General features: G+C 50.4%; 2 protein-coding genes across 2 annotated transcripts; one reads left to right on the top strand and one right to left on the bottom strand.

Moving 5' to 3' along the window:
• Nucleotides 1-1,213: 1,213 nt before the first annotated feature.
• Nucleotides 1,214-11,773, bottom strand: LOC146765457 (uncharacterized). The gene is made up of 6 exons (XM_085560170.1): nt 8,127-11,773; nt 6,993-7,038; nt 6,384-6,426; nt 4,457-4,519; nt 3,977-4,306; nt 1,214-2,565 (listed from the first exon to the last, which is right to left on the bottom strand). Exons 1-6 carry the CDS (start codon nt 8,179-8,181, stop codon nt 2,260-2,262), a joined length of 843 nt encoding a protein of 280 aa, XP_085416296.1. The 5' UTR covers nt 8,182-11,773; the 3' UTR covers nt 1,214-2,259.
• A 4,624-nt stretch (nt 11,774-16,397) lies between these two features.
• LOC146765458 (uncharacterized) lies at nt 16,398-21,174 on the top strand. Its single transcript, XM_085560171.1, has 3 exons — nt 16,398-16,565; nt 16,754-16,854; nt 17,893-21,174. Exons 1-3 carry the CDS (start codon nt 16,464-16,466, stop codon nt 18,377-18,379), a joined length of 690 nt encoding a protein of 229 aa, XP_085416297.1. The 5' UTR covers nt 16,398-16,463; the 3' UTR covers nt 18,380-21,174.
• The last annotated feature ends 810 nt before the right edge of the window (nt 21,175-21,984 follow it).

Consider the following 21,984-nt stretch of genomic DNA (forward strand, 5'->3'; position numbering starts at 1 on the left):
CCCGGGTCTCTCCCGTGTCTCTCCCGTGTCTCTCTCGTGTCTCTCCCGTGTCTCTCCCGGGTCTCTCCCGTGTCTCTCCCGGGTCTCTCCCGTGTCTCTCCCGTGTCTCTCCCGGGTCTCTCCCGTGTCTCTCCCGTGTCTCTCCCGTGTCTCTCCCGGGTCTCTCCCGGGTCTCTCCCGGGTCTCTCCCGCCGCGTCCCCCCATGGCCGGGCAGTTCCCACGCTCGCGGCTGCCACCGAGCGGCCAAACCGCGGAACTGCAGCTCGGTGCCCCGCGGTGCTCCCGCCGGCGGCGCCGGCAGCAGCGGCCGAGCCCCGGGAACGGGTGACCGAGCCCCGGGAATGGTGTGACCGAGCCCCGGGAACGGGTGACCGAGCCCCGGGAATGGTGTGACCGAGCCCCGGGAACGGGTGACCGAGCACCGGGAACGGGTGACCGAGCCCCGGGAACGGGTGACCGAGCCCCGGGAACGGGTGACCGAGCCCCGGGAATGGTGTGACCGAGCCCCGGGAACGGGTGACCGAGCCCCGGGAACGGGTGACCGAGCCCCGGGAACGGGTGACCGAGCACCGGGAATGGTGTGACCGAGCCCCGGGAACGGGTGACCGAGCACCGGGAACGGGTGACCGAGCACCGGGAACGGGTGACCGAGCCCCGGGAATGGTGTGACCGAGCCCCGGGAACGGGTGACCGAGCCCCGGGAACGGGTGACCGAGCACCGGGAATGGTGTGACCGAGCACCGGGAATGGTGTGACCGAGCCCCGGGAGCGGCGAGACCGAACCCCGGGAACGGGTGACCGAGCCCCGGGAACGGGTGACCGAGCACCGGGAATGGTGTGACCGAGCCCCGGGAACGGGTGACCGAGCACCGGGAATGGTGTGACCGAGCCCCGGGAACGGGTGACCGAGCCCCGGGAACGGGTGACCGAGCACCGGGAATGGTGTGACCGAGCCCCGGGAACGGGTGACCGAGCACCGGGAGCGGGTGACCGAGCACCGGGAATGGTGTGACCGAGCCCCGGGAGCGGGTGACCGAGCCTCGGGAACGGGTGACCGAGCACCGGGAATGGTGTGACCGAGCCCCGGGAACGGGTGACCGAGCACCGGGAACGGCTGAACGAGCCCCGGGAATGGGTGACCGAGCACCGGGAACGGGTGACCGAGCACCGGGAGCGCCCGGGCTCCCGGGAGCACCGAACCCGGGAGCTGCGGGCGGTGATGCCTTTCCCTCCCCTTTCCCACGCCGCCGCATTTTCTTTTTTCTCCCCTGTACCTGCTTTTTCCATTTCGCTCCTTGTCCCCATCTTTTCGGTCCTCCCCGGCTCTGCCCGTAGCTGTTTTCTCATTCACCGTGTTTTTCTCTCCAGCTTTCAGGTATTTTTACATTTCCCCCCGTGTGTCCTGTGGCCCCTTGGTATTTCTGCTGTTCTCTCTGTCTGGTTTGTCACTGTTAATCCAAATGTTCCTTCCAGACCCTCTAGCATGTCGCGGGGGGATTTCTTTCACCGTCTTTATTCTGTACTCTGTCTCTCTCTTCGAATTCCTCCTCCTCTGCTCTGTCACCCACTGACTGTGCAAAGAGAAGTCCCAGCATTTCTCCCGGGCTTTCATGTGGAAAAAAAAAATTGAAAATCAAGGGAAAAACTGAGAAATGAAGGGGAAAATCTTAAAACTTAAAACACAAAGTGCAGAAATATGAAGGGCGGAAACTTGAAAGAGAAAAAAACCCAGAAATAAAAGGAACCCTGGAGATAAAAATTGGAAAATCTTGGAAATTAAGTGGAGGAATTGGAAATAAAAAGCGGAAAGCTAAGAAAGTAGAGCACTAGAAAATAAGCGGTAAAACTGGGAAAAAAGGTGTAAAATTTGGAAATAAAGGGGGAAATGGGAATTAGAGAGGAAAAAAAAATGGAAAATGAAGGACAAAACTGCTAAGGAGGAGAGAATTTGACAACAAACTTTGTAGGGAAAAGAAAACAGAAAACCTTGGGAACAAAGTGGAAAAACTCAGGAGCAAAGAACACTGCCAGGAAAGCAGCTCCTCACCTGAAGGGGATGGTGGATGGCACAAGGACCCCCTGAACAGAAATGGGGACAGGAATGCTGGATTCCTCTCCTCAGCGACCAGGGTGATGATACTTTGCAAACATCAAACAAGTTTTGGATGTGTTTAAACTCAAGGACGTGTTTAAACTCAAGCCTTAACACTAAATAATCTCACTGTGGATTCTTACGGCACGTTCCATCAATAGTTTTATTAAAAATAAGAAACAAAAGAGTCCAGTTTCTCCCATTTTGGCTCCAGGCACCAGAAGTTTTCCTCATGCCACAGCCCAACTCCCACAGGCTTGGGCGTGGGGATGCTGCTGTGCTGGGGCGCTGCTGCTCCAGGGTGCTGGTGGCCATAGGGTGACAGCGTGGCAGAATGGGGGTGGCCACTGGGTCTGTGGGCTGGTGGCCTCAGCCCCTGGCCACTCCCCAGGACACAGGGGGCTGGACTGGGGAGCAAGGCGAGGGTGGTGGGGCCTTGCTGCTTCACCTGCAGGATGATCCCCTGCGGCACCTGGAGAGGATGAAAAATAACAAAAAAAATGAAAAAATGCCCTAAATCTGCTGATTTTTAACCCACAAACTGCTTGAGGTTGGTGTGAATGTTTGAGGAGGAAGGGGTTCCCTGGCCCTGCCACCAGAGGGAATGAGGAAGGACAAGAAGGGTCAGATTTGGGGATCTTTGAGGGTTTTCCAAACTTAAGGACTCCAGGATTTTGAAGAAGGTGCTGCAGAGCTGTCCCTCTTGGGGTCTGAACCCAGAAATGGAGGTGTGTGCTCCAAACCCACAAACAGGGGCTAAGGAAGGAGGTGATTCAGCCAAATAAAAGCTCAAGTATCGGGATCTTTGTCCCCATTGCTCTTCACCCTTCCCAGAAGAAAGATCAGAAGAAGGAAGACTAAAAAGGTAGGATTAAAAGGAATGAGAATAAAAGATATGCAATTAAAAGAATTAGCAAAATTAAAATCCAGAGGAATTTAAAGAAACAGAAATGAGACTAAAAGAACTAAAAAAAAACCCCTGAAAACCAGAACTTCAAACCACAGAACTTCAAAAGCATGTTGGGAGAGGACAGAAGTGACCCTGGAGAGGATGGAAGTGACCTAGGGAGAGTGGAAGTGGCTTTGGAGAGGGTGGAAGTGAGCTCGGAGAGGGGTGGAAGTGGCCCTGGAGGGATGGAAGTGGCCCTGGAGGGATGGAAGTGGGCGTGGAGGGATGGAAGTGGGCGTGGAGGGGATGGAAGCGGCCTTAGAGTGGATGGAATTGGCCCTGCAGGGGATGGAAGTGGCCCCGGAAGGATGGAAGTGGCCCCAGAGGGATGGAAGTGGGCGTGGAGGGATAGAAGTGGCCCTGGAGAGGGTGGAAGGGATTCCATTCTGGAGAGGATGGCAGTGGCCCCGGAGGGATGGAAGTGGCCCTGGAGGGATGGAAGTGGCCCTGGAGGGATGGAAGTGGGCGTGGAGGGGATGGAAGTGGCCCTGGAGAGGATGGAAGTGCTCTGGAGGAGATGGAAGGTGGACATGGAGGGGATGGAAGGTGGACATGGAGGGGATGGAAGTGGCCCTGGAGGGGATGAAGTGGCCCTGGAGGGATGGAAGTGGCCCTGGAGGGGATGGAAGTGGGCGTGGAGGGGATGGAAGCAGCCTTAGAGTGGATGGAAGTGGCCCTGAAGGGGATGGCAGCGGCCCCGGAGGGATGGAAGTGGCCCTGGAGGGATGGCAGCGGCCCCGGAGGGATGGAAGAGTCCTTGAAGAGGATGGAAGCAGCCCCGGAGGGATGGAAGTGGCCCTGGAGGGATGGAAGAGTCCTTGAAGAGGATGGAAGCAGCCCTGGAGGAGATGGAAGTGGCCCCGGAGGGATGGCAGTGGCCCTGGAGGGATGGCAGCGGCCCCACGTGGGGCGCCACGCCAGGGGCTGCACTCGCCTGCTGCAGGAGCGCGACCTGCGGCGCTGGCAGGGCGGTGGCCGTCACCCGCTGTGCCCCGGGCTGAGCGGGCCCCCAGCCCAGCTGCCGGCCGGAGAAGGGCCCGAGGTGCGGCAGGAAGGGCGGCAGGAGCGGCCGCCAGCCCGGGCCCGGCCGGGCGGTCTGCGGGGCGCTGGAAGGCGCCCAGGGCTGGAAGCCGCCCGGGTCCCGCTTGGCCTCGGCCTCCAGCAGCTGCTCGGTGATGCCCGCGGCCCACAGGCACTGCTGCAGCAGGTCCTGGGCACGGCCCACTGCCGCCCCGCCGCCCCACGGGCAGCCCGGGCCCGCTGCCTCCGCCACCGGCACCGCCACCGGCACCGCCACCGGCGCCGGCACCAACACCGGCACCGACGCCGGCGATACCGGCACCGACACCGGCACCGACACCGGCATCAACACCGGTGCCGATGCTGGCACCGACACTGGCACCGACACCGGCACCGCCGGCACCGATGCCGGCACCGCCGGCACGGCCAACTCCGAGCGCGGGGAGGGCTCCAGCACCTGGGAAAGGGATGGGAAACACAACAGGGAAATGAGAAAAATGGAGGGAAACACGCCGAGGAACTGAGGAGGAACCTTGAGGAAAACACACAGAGGGAATTGAGGAGGAACATTGAGGAAAATACACTGAGGAACTGAGGAGGAACCTTGAGGAAAACACAGTGAGGAACTGAGGAGAAACATTGAGGAAAACAGTGAGGAACTGGGGAGGAACATTGAGGAAAAACTCACCGAGGGAATTGAGGAGAAACCTTGAGGAAAACACACCAAGGGAATTGAGGAGAAACACAGGGGGAAACACACTGAGGAAATGAAAAGAAAAATGGAGAAAAACACACCTAGTAACTGAGGAGGAACACTGAGGAAACCACACCAAGGGAGTTGAGGAGAAAAATGGAGGAAAAACACACTGAGGAAATTGAGGAGGAACATTGAGGAAACCACACCAAGGGAATTGAGGAGAAAAATGGAGAAAAACTCACTGAGGGAATTGAGGAGGAACATTGAGGAAAAAAACACTGAGGAACTGAGAAAAATGGTGGAAAAACACACTGAGGAACTGAGGAGGAACCTTGAGGAAAACACACTGAGGAAATTGAGGCGGAACATTGAGGAAAACACACCGAGGGAATTGAGGAGAAACATTGAGGAAAACACACCGAGGAACTGAGGAGGAACATTGAGGAAACCACACTGAGGGAATTGAGGAGGAACATTGAGGAAAAACACACTGAGGAACTGAGAAAAATGGTGGAAAACACAGTGAGGAACTGAGGAGGAACATTGAGGAAAAACACAGTGAAGGAACTGAGGAGACAAATAGAGGAAGAATACATAGCGAGAGTTGAGGATAAAAACTGAGGAAAAACACACCAAGAGAAATGAGGAGAAACATTGAGGAAAACACACCGAGGGAATTGAGGACAAACATTGAGGAAAAACGCACCAAAGGAATTGAAAAGACAAAGTTTGAGGAAAAACACACCAAGGGAATTTCATTCCCTTTAAATGGGAATGGAAGGCTCTCCAAGGAGTAATTAAGAAAAGGCCTACCCCACCACCTTCAAAAAAAGGCACTGGGTGTGATGCCTTTCATGGCTACCCAAAATCTGAGGCCCAACAAAACTAAGGGAATAAAAAGCAGTTCTATTTATTGAAAGGCCTTCAGGTACATTTAGGGCAGGCAAAGCCCAGGGGCTACACCCAAAAATGGACTCATGGGCTTTCACACTTTTATAAGTTTGGTCTATTTGCATTGATTGAGAGTTAATCTGCCAATTACAGCTTCAGCTAATGAAGTCATTTAGTCCAAGTTTGCTCCCACAACTCACTTTTGTTTCCATCTCTGGCCTGAGGCAGTGAGGTGTCCTTGATTGCCAGGCCTGGAGAGGAATTGTTGTGTCTGCCCCAAATGGGGAAGCAGCAGCTCACACTGGATATGGAGTTTCGAGTTATACACTAAAGAACTGCAGGATTACAAATAGATGAAAAATATAAAAGCTAAAATCCTAAGGCATCAGCTGCATCCTCTATACTGAGAGAGCAGCACGGTCAGTCTGGAATTACAAACATTTATTTGGTGCAGAATTTAAAAAAATGGGATAATAAAAAGAAGATGCTGCAGTGAGGGGCAGCTCCAGAAAACATCAGGCTCTCCCAGCAGTTGGGCAACAGCTCTGCCTGTTCCCAGTTTTGGCTAAAAACACCCCAAAATCCCTGCTGGCTGTACCTCATGAGCAGCAGCAGGAGCTCAGACCTAAAAAAATAATGACCTTTTAATGTAAAAATCCAGTTTTTCTTTAAAGAAAATGTTTATGTTACATAAGTTGTGTGGGTTTGAGGAGGTTACTGAGTTGTCACTCACCTTTCTGAATCCAGGCAAAAAATCTTTCAAGGCCTGAGGATCACTGCAAAACCAGAAAAAGGTTTAAGGAGGCAGTGCCAACACATAATAAATGAAGTAATGGTAATAAATGCTATAACTAATGAGGGACTCATATTTATGGTCCAAGAATTATGTTTTATGACTAATTTAAATGATCGTGTGCATTCTCAGAGGCCAGTTTTTGCCTCCTGTATCATTCACTCCCCTTTTTCTCCTTTCCCCCATAATGGTACCAATCAACAATTATTGAGAGTTTCATGGTTAGAACAAGAAATGAACAATAACGGCAAAATATTATTTGGGCAGCAAACAGAGCCCTAAATGCCACAGCTCTGGGCAAAATAACTGAAAAGTGGGTTTATTCCCATTCCATCATTATTCTCTGAACTATTGGGGTGTTTCCAGACCTTTGGAGGATGTTTTCCATCCATTTCAGGACTTTTCAATCCTTTTGGAGGATTGAAAATAAACCCCTGAAAACCTCAGGGGGGTTTTGGCTCTGGGAGACCCAGCCCAGCACCAGAGAAGCCCTGATGGAGATCGAGGGTGGTGGAATCCCCTTTACCACCCCAAACTTGTGGGACTTACTAAAATACATCTGGCACGCCCCAGCTGTCGTTGGAACCTCTGTCAGCTGTAAAGAACAGAGAGAGGATGGTGTGTCAGGAGAGCAGGGGGCTGATGATGATGATGATGATGATTGATGATGATGATGGTGACCAGAGCAGCAGAAGCCTCAAGAGGAGGCTCCACTACTCCCAAGGGCATCAGCCCACAACCAGGAACCTGGAGAAGTTCCAGGGTGATTCCTCATCTGTCAACCAGCTGGATTTCACTCTGAGTTCTCCCAGCAGGAGCTCACATTTCACTCTGAAGCCCACACCAGCAGGTTTTTGGCTCATTTTTAGCTCACCAAGGGGCACTGGTGCCTTGCTGGCAGTGCCTGGCATGGGATGGTCCTGGGGATCCTAAACACCTGGAGCACCTGGAGTCAGATGCTGGCAAAGCTCGGCAAGAACTCACCTTTAATATCACTAATTTATGCACCTTTATCCCTAAAATTCCACTGTGGGAAAATGGATTTGCAAGGATTTGAGGATTTTCTGATGATGACCTGGAGTCAGCACGAGGCCACTTCCTCCTAAACCCCTTTTAAAGAGCAGATCTGAGAAATTCTGGGTTTGTGATTTTCCTTCTTTTCCTCAGATCTGAGCTGGATTTGGAGGTGCAGCAATATGAAACTGCTAATAAAAATCAAGGAAAACAAGAAAGCAAACATCCATTACAACAACAAACTCTACAGATAAAAATATCTTCCACTGTCATCCCCCCAGAATGATATTTATGAAGATTTCCCCCTTGTCATGCCCAGTGGGGGGGGGGATATGTGCATTAAGGTGTTCTGCAGCTACCTTGATCTCTGTGAGAGGGGCTGAGTGAATTAAAGCCAGTGATCACAGCCATGAGGGATGGCAGCCCCTGACCTCGGGGGTGCTCCATGGGGGCTCAGGAATCACACTGGGCAGCCTTAAATTAGACCTAAAATATTGCATATTATTTTCACTAATTCCAACGGAGTGCCGTTCTCACTAATTAAGGTGCAGGAGTGAACACCAGGGCCTGAAAATAACCTTGAAAATAACCATTAAATAAGCCCTTGCAGAGGTCAGAGTTCTCCCTGTAAATAGAAACACCTGGTATTCCTTAAATCAAAGTGCTTACTTTGGTCTGGGGGGTTCAGGGAAAAATGGAAGCTCCATGGGTGGCACCTGGCCATGGCTGAGGGCAAAATTCCCTCGCTGGCAACGTGGTCATTTCCAAGAGCCACCTGGTTATGTCATAGGGCTGCACGGGCAGGTCCGAGGGCCACGTTCTGTTGTTGGCAACCAGGGCTGAGGCCAACATTCCCCTGTGGCCACGCTGTCACGTTTGGGGACCCTGTTCCGTTGCCATGGGAGAGGAGCAGGAGTGATGCCAACGTGCCCCAGCTGTCAGCAGGGGAATCACCAATAAAACAGCTTCAGATTCAATCAGAAGTAGAAGAATAAGAGATTTGATGTGTTTTCCTGACAGAACAAAACCAAAAAACGACAAAAGATAATAATAACACTGCCCAGAAGTAGAAGAATAAGAGATTTGATGTGTTTTCCCAACAGAACAAAACCAAAAAACGACAAAAGATAATAACACCGCACAGAGTGATCAAATGCTGCCTCAAATGGCCCCTTCTCAGCCCTTCCTAACCCAAAGAACATTTTGGATAATGGTTGAGAGCAATGACAGATTTTTCTTTACAAGCAAGCTGTGGGTCTGCTGGTAGATAAAACCAGCACTGAGAGAGAAAAGAAACAATGGGAAGGATTCCGCTGATTGATGAATGGGAAAAGATATTTGCCTTTACAAACTGGTTGGCTGATAAATGAATCTGGATATTGAAAGATGAAAGAAACAATGGGGAAAATCCCTGAAATCCATAAGAATTAAAAAATAAAAGGGAGGGTTATACATTAGAGAGAAATCTTTGGTATCAGTGTTCCTGGAAGTCTGAACCTCTCATGTTTCTCAGCCAATGGGGAAAGAGAGAGGGAAATTGGGATAAAAAGGAGGCTGAGTCCTCCAAAAATTTGAGAGACCTCAGGGGAATGCCCCATGGCCTCTCCGTTTATTTGAATAAAGTAAAAGGGCTCCTCTGTCTCCTTTTTGGACAAAAACCTGTGATGTTTGTGGATTAATTTTCCTGATAAGGTTCAGTGAAACCAGCTCCTCCCTGGAGCCACAGTGAGGGTCCCTCATCCTGCAGCTTCCCTGCACCCTCCCTCCACTTCCAGCATTCAGAATTTAGTAGCTTTCAATTAATTTTTGCTCCTAAAAACACACTTTATATGGTGACAAAAAGTTTGAAGATTAAATTATTGGGAGATTTAAAACTCTTTCTGAAGCGCAAAGTGGAGGAAAAATGGTTTTAACTTCATGGTGTGAGACAAGGTGATGAAAAAGTAGGAATTTTATGACTTTGCTTCATAAGATCCAGATGAAATTGCTTTTTTTACAAAAATGTGGATTGTCCTGGGCCTCTGCAGAGGACTTTATGTTTCTGAAACATTTTAATCCTCATGTTGTTCATGAGTGTCATGAAGCTGAAAACCTGTGAGCTGGGACACTTTGGGGTATAAAATAATTCGAAAAAAATGAAATAAAAGTCAAAGGAAGATATTCCAACTCGCTTCCATGGCCAAACCACATTCATAAGATGATTTCCATCCTGGAGCCCTGTCCAAGGGGGATATTTTGGAGTATTTGGTTGTGAGATGAGGAAACAATGGGTTCAACAAAGGGGTCAGGAAAAATGATGCCAAAACCCAGGATTTATTGTCACAACTGGCCTTCCATGGCACTTCACACCTCGTTAAAGTAAAACCTGGTCACTGGAGCATGTGGGAAACACATTGGGATCCACAGGGAAACATCCTTGGAGAAACCATCTTAATACCTCACATTTTACAGAACTGAGGCCACACTGAGGTGATGCCCACAGGGATGCAATCCTCGTGAACCAAGTGTCGCAGACCCCTCCAGACCAGCTCCCTTTCTGCTCCACAGAAGTTCTTTATGGTGTTGTCACAGAAATGGACATGGCAGAGGAGCCACTGGCACAGAAGGGACAGATGAGCCCGGTCTGGTTTGGGATGAGAGGCTGAGCTCACACACAGCCAGCTCTGCTCTGTGCAAACACCAGAGCTCCAGCATGGCGTGTCCCTGATCCATGTGGATGGCTCTTGCCTTTCCAGCAGCAACTGGAGCAGATGGCTTCTGGAGAACCAAGATTTCTCCATTCACCTTCATATGGTGAGGGTGGGAGTGCTCATCCATCCTCCTCTGTGATGCTGTGGGTGTTGCCTTTCTTTTAACCTGGAAATGCAGCTCGAGGTCATTTCGGTAAGGAGGTAATATAAAAGTGGATCTTTATTTGATGGCCTTCTGGGCGGTTATGGAAAGATGTCCACCCCCGTGGGAGTTAGGACATTTTTAAAGGTTTTAGGAAATCAGCATAATTGGTGAAAAGCACCAATTAGGAGGACAAGTGGTGATGCAATTTACCCCCCAACGTCAAGCTCTTTCTTTGGAGTCTCCCCCTTGGTGCCAGCTGAGCTCTGTCAATGAAACACATCTCAAGGAGTTGTTCTCAACTTTAGTAGCCTGGAAGAACCAAGATAGCACAAGGGCCTTGTACCGCTGGGGTTTGGAGCTCTGGGATTTGTTTTGCCTTTGTGCTTAGGGAAAGGCCATGGAAAATTACTGGGAAATCTACCCACTAACGCAGCCCCATCAGTCCAGCTCTGTGGCTCCACCTCAACAGCTTTTTTGGGCAAGCTGATGTATTTCTATCTCAGCTGGGAGCTGATGTATTTCTACCTCCCAGCTGGGAGCCTTGAGACACAGAGCTGCAGGTTTGAATGTTGTGCAGCACAGCTGTGTCATGGTTTAGTGTTCTCCAATTTAGTATTTCTGCTAAAACCACATGCCACTTCCCTGTCTTCTCTACCTCCAGCTTGAGGCACAAAAGGCAAAGATCATAGGTTGAGAAAAGAACAATTTACTGGAAAGAGCAATGAGATAAGAAAACTAACAGTCATAGCAACACTATTAATAGCAAAAGGTGTGAGAAAAGAAGGAAAGCATGGAAAGCCTGTCACAATAATCAAGACCAGCTACCCCAACACTTTTTCTCGACCAGAAGGAGTCCCTTGTCCTGGGAAGAGATTCCCTTCACCTGTGCCCCAGCAATGATGAGAGGGGGTATAGGATAACCTCTGGGCCTGGCCATGCATGCTCCCAGCTACAATAAAAATTATCCCTGTTCTGGCCAGAACCAGGACTGGCTGTCACAGCTGTAACCAGTGAGGGGCAAACCAAGACTTCTGGAACAGGATGGATCCCACCTTCCTGATGCCCAGCATCAGCCCAGGAGATTCAGGGCAGCCACAGCTCCCACAGGAGAGTGGCCAGGAGCCACCAGGGCAGCGTGGAGGGGCCAAGACTCAGCACTGCAGCCTTTGCTGGCTGTGTCCATCCAGGGCTGGGGACAGCAAGGACACACCTCACCTGCCACTGACCCACAGTCCAGGGGGGCTGGAGAGTGGAGAGCTGGCAGACACAAGGTTTAAGATCCAAGTCCTCCTTTGGAGGGCCCAAAGCCATTTGTTACTGCTTGAAGCTTTCATTGCAAAGCTCAATCACAGCCCTTAGCAGGCTCTGACTGCTCTGGCAGCAGCAGGAGCTCTGCTGGCCCATGAACAGCCCTTCAGCATCAGCACCCGGGCGTCCAGTGACTTCCAGCTGCCAGGATGTGGTGGCCACAGGGCCAGCAATGTGTGCTGCCCTGTGTCACAAAAGTGGCAGAGATGTGGAACCTGTGGCTGGTGATTGTGAGCTCACCTGCCCAAGGTTTGGTATCCTGAGGAGTGGGCCAGCAAAAGCCCTTTTGGACTTGGCTGGACATTGGGATAACTTGGCTCTTTCCCCTGCTACTTGTATGCCTGCCTTTTCCCAAGTGTTCTTTGTCTTTGGCAGCAGCCACAAGCACCAACAAAATGCTTCTGATGGCTGAAGGTGCTTTTTTGGGTAACACTTGGAGTTTTAAAAATCAGTCTATTGAGCCACAAATATTTCCTTTCCCAACAGGTGATCTTTCTGGAGGAGGTCCTTTGTCATCCAAAGCTTTTCACTCTGTACCTGAGAGGAGCAATGGCTGCAACAGGGAATGAATTTCTTTGAGTAACGTTTGCACCAGCCAGCTTGGACTTTGTGAATGCCCACGGACCACGGACATGGCCACTGCTGCATCCCAAAGTGTTGATGTGCTGACAGCCTGGAGTGACTTCTGGGGCATTCCCTGAGAGCAGCCGACCCAGGTGTTGCTTGTTTTCATCACATTATAATCAGGAAAAGTGAAGATCTGATAACTGGAGGCTCTAGAGGGAAAGGAAGGCAGCCTGAGGCCCAGAAATCAGTGTGGATTTGTTGTACTTTTGGTAGCTCAAGCAGGGGAAAAGCCAGTTTTCCAGAAGTGTTTCCCTATCAGTAGATGTCAACAGGGTGTTAGGCTTCCCCTGAGGTTTCTGGGTTAGAGCTGTCACCCTTGGTGTCATATAGTGAACTCAGCATTTGAATATTCACATACAGAATCACAGAGTCAATTAGGCTGGAAAAGACCTCTAAGGTCATCAAGTCCAGCCTTTGACCAAATGCCATCATGTCAACCAGACCATGGCACTAAGCTCCATGTCCATGTATTTTCTTAAATACCTCAGGGATGGTGACTGCATCACCTTCCTGGGCAGCCCATTCCAATATCTGATCACTTGTTCTGTAAAGAAATTCCTCCTGGTGCCCAAGCTGAACCTCCCCTGGGAGAGCTCCAGACTCTGTAGCCTCTTGTCCTATTGGTTGTTGCCTGGGAAAAGAGGCCAACCCCACCTGGCTACAACCTCTTTCAGGTAGTCATAGAAAGTGATAAAGTCACCCCTGAGCCTCAGGAGAAAATGTTTCAGTTCCCTTAGCTGCTCCTCATAGGATTGACCCTCTAGACCCTTCCACAGCATCACTGCCCTTCTCTGGACATGCTCCAGCACATCAGTGTCTTTCCTGAACTGAGGAACCCCAAACAGGACACAGCACTCGAGGTGTGGCCTCACTGGTGCCAAGTACAGAGGGACAATCACTTGCTTAGTCCTGCTGGCCACACCACTCCTGACACAAGCCAGGCTGCCATTGGCCTTGTTGGCCATCTGGGCACACTGCTGGCTCATGTTCAGCCACTGTGACACTGTTCAGCACCCCTCAGTCCTTTTTGCCTGGGCCACTTTCCAAGCACTCTGCCAGCCTGAAGTGCTGCACGGGGTGACTGAAGTGTAGGACCTGGCACTTGGTGCTGCTGAACCTTGTACTGTTGTCTCCTTCCATCGATCCAGCCTGTCCAGAGCCCTCTGCAGAGCCTTCCTGCCCTCCAGCAGATCGACACACCAAATTTGGTGTGGTCTGGGAATTTACTGAGGGTACGCTTGGTCAACTCATCCAAATCATCAGTAAAGATATTAAAAAGGAGCTGTGCCCAACACTAATCCTTGGTGACACTCCTAGTGACCAGATGCCAACAGCACCATTCACCAGCACCCTCTGGGCCCTGCCTGGCCATTACCAGGGAAAAGTGCACCTCTCCCCCTTTGTCCCCCACTGTCCCCCACTGTCCCCCTGCTGCCCCTGACCCCAGCTCACTGTCTCCCTCGCCTATTGTCTCATCTCGTTTCAAATGCTGTTTGCCCACAGTCATAGGCAAGGGAATGACTCCATCACAAAAGACCCTTTTTCCCCCGGACACAATTTGCATGGACTGGCGGCAAAAACGGAGAGCTGGAGCAGGACTTTTCAATCTTGGTAGCACTTGCTACCTCAACGTCATCCTGCAGTGCCTGACATACACACCCCCTCTGGCTAATTACCTGCTCTCTCGTCAGCACAGCCACTTCTGTGAGTACTTTCAGAAATACCTCCTTTGAAATCTCTTGGGCTCATCCCAAGGATTCCCAGAACCTGCAGGTGGGTTTAGGAGAACACCAACCTTTATTTGTTAGCCCCAGGAGCTTATGTTCTTCAAACTAAAAGCCACTTCTCCTGTCAAGCTGCATTCATCTTCACCTCTTCCTAGCCCAGGGTCTCTGTCCCTTCGAGTTGAACCCTCTTGGCTTATTGCACAGAAAACTTGTGCCAGTTTAGCCTCCCTGTGAAGAACATTTTCTATGCATTGAAATGCCCTGGGCTTGTCAGGACATTGGCACCCTGGGAGAAGAGGAGGAGACAGTCTTCACAACTTCGAGACCTCCGTTGGGTTTTCCACCCGGGGATTGTTTTGCTAAGCTGAGAAGCTTCCCTCCTCCCTCAGGCCGTCAGGAAGGTTTCTGCATGATGTGCATCATGGAAGATCACGTTTGGAAGGTGCTGTTTTCCTCAGCCATTGCCATCCGGCCGAGGGCTGTCATCAGGGACCTCAAATGTAAGCAATTGCAGGTGCTTCAACAGGTTTTCTTTCTTTCTTTGAGGGGAGAACTACTAACTTCTTTCTTAGTCATAGGAGAATTCAAGCCTGACATTCCAGGAGACGCCTACGAGTTCTTACGCTGTACTCTCAATGCCATGCACAAAGCTTGTCTGAGTGGAAGCAGCAAGTAAGCACAGGAAAATTCCCTTTTCAATGTTCCTGAATCTGGTGCAGTCCTTGAAGTGCTCCCATCAAGGAAAACCTACACCCAGGGCTTTCAATGCTAAACTCTTGGAGGAGGTGACTCTCTGCCTTGCCATTTCTTTCCAGCTCGGACATCTCTTCCCAAGAAACTATCATCCATCAAATATTTGGGAGCTTTCTGAGATCCAGAGGTATGCTTCCACAGCTACTGCCCTTCTTGGCAATTTCTGTGCCCTTATGTGCCTGTGACATGCAGCTGGTCCTGTCAGGACTGGCCTAGGAGGACCTGCGAGCATAAACTGACATCAGTTAACTTCCCTCAGCATTTTGATTTTCCTTCCAGTCACATGTCAGAGCTGCAACACAGTTTTTGATTTCTTCAAGGTCTTCCAGGATATCCTACTGAAAATCAAGGTAAGAGGTTACCATTGTGCTTCAAGAGGTCCCAAGGCTCCCGTAGCTTTCCAGAACCAAAGCATTTGTCTTAAAAATGTCTTTTGTGAGCATAAGGGATCTTGGTGGTGAGTGGGAAGTGGAATGGACAGTGTCCTTCTGCAGAGGCCATGGCACTGGTGTTTCTGTGGTGCTGGGTTTAAGTAGCATTATCCCCTCTGCACCCTTGGTGTACTCTCCTCCCCCTTCCCTTTGCCCTCCCTTAACACCCATCCGACAAAGGATATCAGGACCTCCTCCAGAAACATCACCTGCTGAGAAGGGAAATATTTGTAGCTCAATAAACTGATTTTTTAAAACCCCAAATGTTACCCAAAAAAGCACCTTCAGCTGTCAGAAGTGTTTTGTTGGTGCTTGTGGCTGCTGCCAAAGACAAAGAACGCTTGGGAAAAGAGGCAGGCACACAAGTAGCAGGCTGATGGGTTGGATCAGTTTTCACTGCTGATGCCCCTGCATGCCATCAGGAGCTGAACTGGGCAGTGGCACTGAGAGGGAGCTCTAGATGGCCCCAGGAGTCCCTGGAGCACAGGGAAATGTTCAGTATCACACCCTCTTTCTGTCTCCTTACAAACACTGCCTGCGGGGTCATGGTGGATCTCCTCAGAACCAGCTGCTGGGGTCTTCCTGTCATCTCCTGGGAAATGTTTGGGTGAGGGCATTTCCAGAGCTCAGCAGCTCCTTTCTCACTCCTCCAGGGAGCTTCATCCCTCACCGCAGCTCTGGAGGAGTTTGTGAAACCCAAGCTGATGGATGGGAAAAAGTTATTCAAATGTAGCAAGTAAGATGATTTCTTACAGTACATTAACTCAGATTCTGTATGAGGGAGGGGCTGTGTGAAGTCAAGCAGAATCAGTTTCTCAGATTTCATGCACAATAATGGGATGCAGCTTTTTTTATTGTGGCCAGGGTGGGAGAAAGGAAAGGTTGTCTTGCACTCTTGAGGTAAGGCTGGCTTCATTTCAGCACTCAGCTCTGTGCTTGGGTTCCAGGTGTAGGAGGAGGGTTGTAGCCTCCAAGGTGGTCACAGTCCACCATGCACCCAGGGTCCTGACGGTGTGTCTGGGAAGGGCTGATCATCAGAGCAGCAGGAAGCTCAGCCAGGTGTGTATGCAACCTCTGTGGAGAGAAGATTCCCCAAGGCTCTGTCACAAGCTGCTCATGCTGGGCTTTTCGTGTTCCCTCCCGGGGAGAGGAGACTTCCCGTGGGAAGCCCAGCCTGCACTCTGCTGTGGCAGAGAGCAGTTTCCTCCCACCCAACCATTACATGTCGAAGGCTATTTCATGTGGTAGCTCAGGAACGTTCCTGAGCCATCGTGGTTCCTCCATAGGTTGTGGAGTACCCTGAGTACTTGGATCTTCGGCCATACATGTCTGACCTAGTTGAAGAGCCCGTCCTCTACTCCTTGTATGCTGTTGTGGTGCACACTGGTCACACCTGTCTTGGTGGACACTTTTTCTGCTACACCAAGGTGAAGAGCAGCTTCCCTCCTGGCTGGGAAGAACGTGTGCTGGGGAGTCAGACCATCCTGGGCAGTCAAGCTGGGGGAGTTCCTGCTCTGGGGCTGGACTGGGCTTGCTTTGCTGTGCTCTCGGTTTGGCAGCTGTCTGTGCAGAAACACTGCCCTTCCCCTCCAGAGATGGATGCCTTCCTTTGCAGGCCAGCAATGGGCAGTGGTACAAGATGAACGATACGTCTGTGGATAGCTGTAGCATCCACACAGTTCTGGGCCAGCAAGCCTATTTGCTGTTCTATGTCAGGTAAAACAGGGTGACATGTTCACAATTTGTTTCCTTCTCCTGGCTTTGCTGTTTGTGTCTCATCCTCCTGAGTGTTTCTGCCATAGGAGACAATTCCTCCCTGCATCCCTCAGTGCTGCCAGCTCTGAGCTATCCCACACCAGTTCTTCTCTCCCCGTGCTGGGCTTTAGGCTGCTGTCCTTGTAAGCTGCTCCTTGTCTGCTCTCTGAAGGTGGCTAAAGCAAAAACGAGGACTTAAAGGGGCTCCGGGAAAGATGGGGAGGGCTCTTCACCAGGGAGTGTCGTGACAGGACAAGGGGTAACAATTTCAAAGAGAAAGAGGGAAGAGTCAGATTAGATACCAGGAAGAAATTCTTCCCTCTGAAGGTGGTGAGGCCCTGGCACAGGGTGCCCAGAGAAAATGTGGCTGCCCCATCCCTGGCAGTGTCCAAGGCTAGGCTGGGGCTTAGAACAACCTGGGATAGTGGAAGGTGTCCCTGTGCATGGCAGGGAGGTTGAAATGGGATGAGCTTTAAGATCCCTTCCTGTCGCTATAGGACACGTGAAAGCACAACGCGAGCCACCTGCTATTTGCAAGGTAAAGAAGAAGGTTTATTTTCTGACTCCAACTTTTATACTTTTCCAAAGGTGACAGTGGCTTGGAGAGTGAATGGGCCACCTCTCCAAAGACATTGGATAAACCACCAATACAGCAACTTCCTCCACCCCCATGAAGGAATGCAAATCAATATGTTGTTTATAGAAATTATGTGGGAAAGTTTTCTAACAAAATGTAAACTCAGAAGGCTTTAAAAAATCTTAAGAATCAGGGTGACACCTTCCAACCCAACCCTGTGATTCTGTGAGTCTGTGAAATGGAGGCTGTAAGGGCTATAAAGACAAGGACTTCCTATGACAGGGACAGCCCTGGTAGGAAGGCCCCAGGTGTCTGAATTTCCCATTGGTGACCTTGTCATAGACACCCCTCCAAAAAATGACTGGATCCCAGGTAAGTCTACAAGAAATTCCCTAAACACAGATCCCTCTTTTGTTCTTCAGGTGCTCCAACTCACAAATGGAAGAAATGGCATCTTCTTCATCGTTCCCTTCCTTCCTCAGTCACGGGGAGGCCAGCAGCCAGGCAGAACCTGCAGGAGCACAGGGTCTGCCTGGAAGGATGAGGGTGACAAACAGCCAGGAACAGAGGAACAGAGCCAGGGAGTGGGAGAGGAGCAGATCCCCACAGTGGGGCAATGAACGCCGCAGAAGCTTCACGAACGCCACCAACCACAACAACTCAGCAGGGAGGAGGAGGAGGAAGAAAATGAGTCCTCCAGATCATGACAACACTGACAGCGATGCCACAGCTCCAGGGCGCTCCAAGAGGAGCTTCCAGGCTCCTCCAGAACACAGGGCTGCTTATGAGCAACGCCTGTCAAGAGAGAGACAGCAGAGGAGACCCTCACAGCAGGGCTGCAAGTTCTGCAGCCAGATTGTGAAGCTCAGGGAGCACAACCAGTCAGAAAGTAAAAGGAGGAAACACTAATTTGGAACCTACAAGTGTAAGATCCAAAGCCATAATTAAAACCCCTTCTTGGCCTTTCATGAATATTTTACTGGGTGTTGCCTTCTCTTTAGAAACACGCAGTGAGGGATGTTGGTGTGATGAGATTTTGAAAGTTGTGAGCTTGCATGTGCCCACCTAGCAATTTTGGTTTTTTTAAATATGAAGCTCAATTCACTCAAAGGAACATGGGCTGAATGAGCCAACTGTGACCAGGACTGAATAGGGCTGGACAGCTGGGCCCCAGGGTTTCTGCTCAGCAGCACCAAGTCTAGAGTGGAGCCAGGAACAAGCAGGAATCAGCACTGGGACTTATCCTGTTTAATATTTTCCTTAACTAATGGTCTGGAAGCTGGGGCAGAGGGCACCCTCAGCAAGTTGGAGGTAACACCAAAGTGGTGGTGCTTAGGCCAGGTGCTGTGGACACCTTTACATTTTTGCTCTCTCACTGAATCCAGCTCCATAATTTTAATCTGGAAACAAAAGAGGGGGAAACAGTTGCTGGGTTTCACATTGACTTCAAAGACAGCAATAACATAATGCAAACCAAGACTATAAGCTTCCCTGTCAAACTCAATGTCCTAACACGTTTTTTCAATCTTGCAGAGATGCTGAAAATAAACTAACTGTATCAAATGTAAATATTGGTCATAAAAGGTTCCAGCTCAGCAAGCTGTTGCTGTCTCCACCATTAACTTGCATCCTGGGAAAAGCAACACTTCTTCTGGAGTTTGGCACTGTCCTGCTCAGGTGCAGGTCCCATCACATCTTTCCAGAACCCAGCTGCAAAATTTCGTATGTCCAGCAACTGCTCCCACACCAGAGATCCTAGAACAAAAAGTTAAGTGCTGGCCTTCACATTTGCAGCTTCTCAAGTGCAGCACACCCAGCTCTGTGTGCTCGGCTCAATGGGCCCTCAGGCACCTTCACAGGGTCCAGTTCCAAAACTAACAACAGTCAGGAGCTGAAAACCTTCAGCACAGAAAAGGTTCTGGAAGAAAGAGGCAGTGCTGGAATTCACTTTTCTTTTGCAGTGTATAAACTGCACGATGAGAGAGAATTCATCTTTCTTCCCAGGAACGTGCAGCATCACATTCTGTCAGTCTCCAAGAGCCGGGACCCACAGGGGAACCCGGACATTACCCCCACCCTTCCCACACTAATAGTGCCCAAAATAGTGCCCAGTAGGATACAAAAGCTCCTGGCTTTCACCTGGCAAAGGTCAGCGCTCATAAAACCACCACACAATGGCGCTGTGCACTTGCAAACGAAGCCAGTGGTCCTTGCTCATCTCTAAACCACCAAAGGGCAGGTCCGAGCTGAAAACTGCTCTCAGATAAACTCTGTCAGCACAGAAAGATTTCACAGACCTTCCCCTTCCAAGTACAACATTTTATGTGCACCACACAACACGAAATCCTTTCTGCTAATAACTTTTGTCACTATCACAGAGTTAGTTCAGCTAGGAACCAAAAACAACCAGCAAAAGCAGAGCTCACGAAAGTGCCAGCTGGGAAACTGCTGCTGGCTATAGCCTGAGCTGCACCACCCAGCCTGGTATCTGCACTGGGCACCATCAAAACCTTCTGCCTGGCAGGGTCAGAACCAAACTGAGCAGCACCAGGGACTGCCCACATGCTGAAGGACACAATTCTCACCAGCTTGGCTTCTGCATCCCCCTGTAATGGTTCATCAGCTCCAGCAGACAGAACTCTTAACTAGAAAAAGCAATTCAATTCACCAGGACCACCCAATGTGTAGATCCAAGACGGTTTCTTTGCCAAAGAGAGGAACTATGACCCCATCTCAAAAGAAATGGGATCCCCTCCTCCAAAACATCAAGCATCCAGGGGCTGATCCCATATAAAGGTCCCAGAGCCCCGTTCCTGGCTGCTACCTGCCCTGGGCACTGTACCAGCTGCCCACCAAGACCAATAAAGGCACTGCCAGGAATTTCAGGTCACCCCCTCTGAAAGGTGGAAATGATTTGTCAAACGGAACCTTCAAAATACAGATACCAACCCCATAATTGGACATACTGGGGGAATGCTCCCACACCAAATATGCCTGAACAGAAAGTTGCTGCTGCTCTCAACCTCCACTAGCAGCTTCTTACCTGCACCTCAAACACTGGGGCTGTGTGTTTTCCTTCCCATGGAAAAGCATTGGCCACCCTGTTGATTTCTCCTCTCTCTCGGGGCTTTTGAAGTTTAGGGTGACTTTAAGAGAGATGGTAAAGAATATTTGTTTTTTTAGCTTGAATGCAGTTAATGATGGAGCTTTGGAATGTTTTTAGTTGGTTTTTAAAGATTGTTTATTTCTCCTTATCTTTCTATTTTTTTTTTTTTTTTGAACTGTTGTGGTCTGCTTAGTGTAGAAGTCATAGTAGTTTGGCTTTGAGCTTGGATGGTTTTTATGTTATATACTTAAAGCTATGTGTACTATGTTTATAGTTCTTGTACTGATATTTAAGATCTATGTTGGACAGTGTGTCCCTATCCTAAATTAATAGAAAAGTGTCACTATCACAGTAAAACATGAAGGATAAGAAGAACAGGAAGAAGGTTAGGACACGCTTAAATCTCTTTATTTTGTCCCCTGAACCCCTTATCTTAAAAAATTTAAAATTTTATTTTTTCTACTTTGTGTTAGTTTGCATATTATACTACTAAAACTGTTGTGATTTGTAATTCTTTATCTAGAGTTGACAGCTTTCTACAGGCTAAAATTGAAGTCACAGATGTTTTTTGACTTCTTGCTAGGGTCTCTGAGACCCCCGCCAGGGTCTCGAGACAGCCAGGGCAGCCAGAGGGATGTCCTGGGCTCCAGCACCACCCTTGGTCAGAAATTTGCCAGCTGCAGGTTGGATGCCACCTCCAGTACGGAACACATCCAAGAACTGCTCCCACACAAGAGGCGTCAGGACAAGAATGTCCCTCTGGAATTTAACTTCCCATGGCGTCTTCCAATGTGATCCACCAACACTGGGACTCCACCCTTTGCTCTGAGTCCCTTGGGCTTGCCTTGCCTTCAGTGCCATTGCCCAGCTTTGCCTGGGCTACCATCGCTTGGCCTTTCCTTGCCCACATCCACCTCCCCGCAGGCAAAGAGAGGCAACTGAAGTGGAGACAGCTCTGGGCAAGTCGACGGAGACGCAGGGAAGGCAAGGCAAGAGCTGGGAGGGGAAAGCAGAGGCAAGAGTGATGCCCAGGCGAGGCCGAGGGAGGAAGGTCAGTGCCGTGATGGGGAGGCCAGGCAAGAGCTGATACAGCTATTTTAGCTCCAGGGAGAGCCAGCAAGGAAATTCCAGGCAGGAAAGGGGCAGCAGGGAATGGCTATGCCAGGCAATGCCAGGCAAGAACAAAAAGGGGTTGGACAGGCAAGGCAAGGCAAAGGAGAGGAAGGGAAGGCATGGAAGGCCTGGGGAGAAAGGAGCGAGCACGGTCAGGCAGGGATGGATATGAAGGGAGTGCAGGGCAAGGGAGGGCAGGAAGGGCAAGGCAGGGACACAGATGTGCCCGTAAGGCAATGTCTCTTGGTTTGAATAGACAGGAGTCTGGGAAGGAAGGCAAGAGCCTCCTGTGAAA

The sequence above is a fragment of the Lonchura striata genome, chromosome 24 (genome assembly GCF_050655825.1).
Source record: "Lonchura striata isolate lonStrDom1 chromosome 24, ASM5065582v1, whole genome shotgun sequence".
Taxonomy (NCBI): domain Eukaryota; kingdom Metazoa; phylum Chordata; class Aves; order Passeriformes; family Estrildidae; genus Lonchura; species Lonchura striata.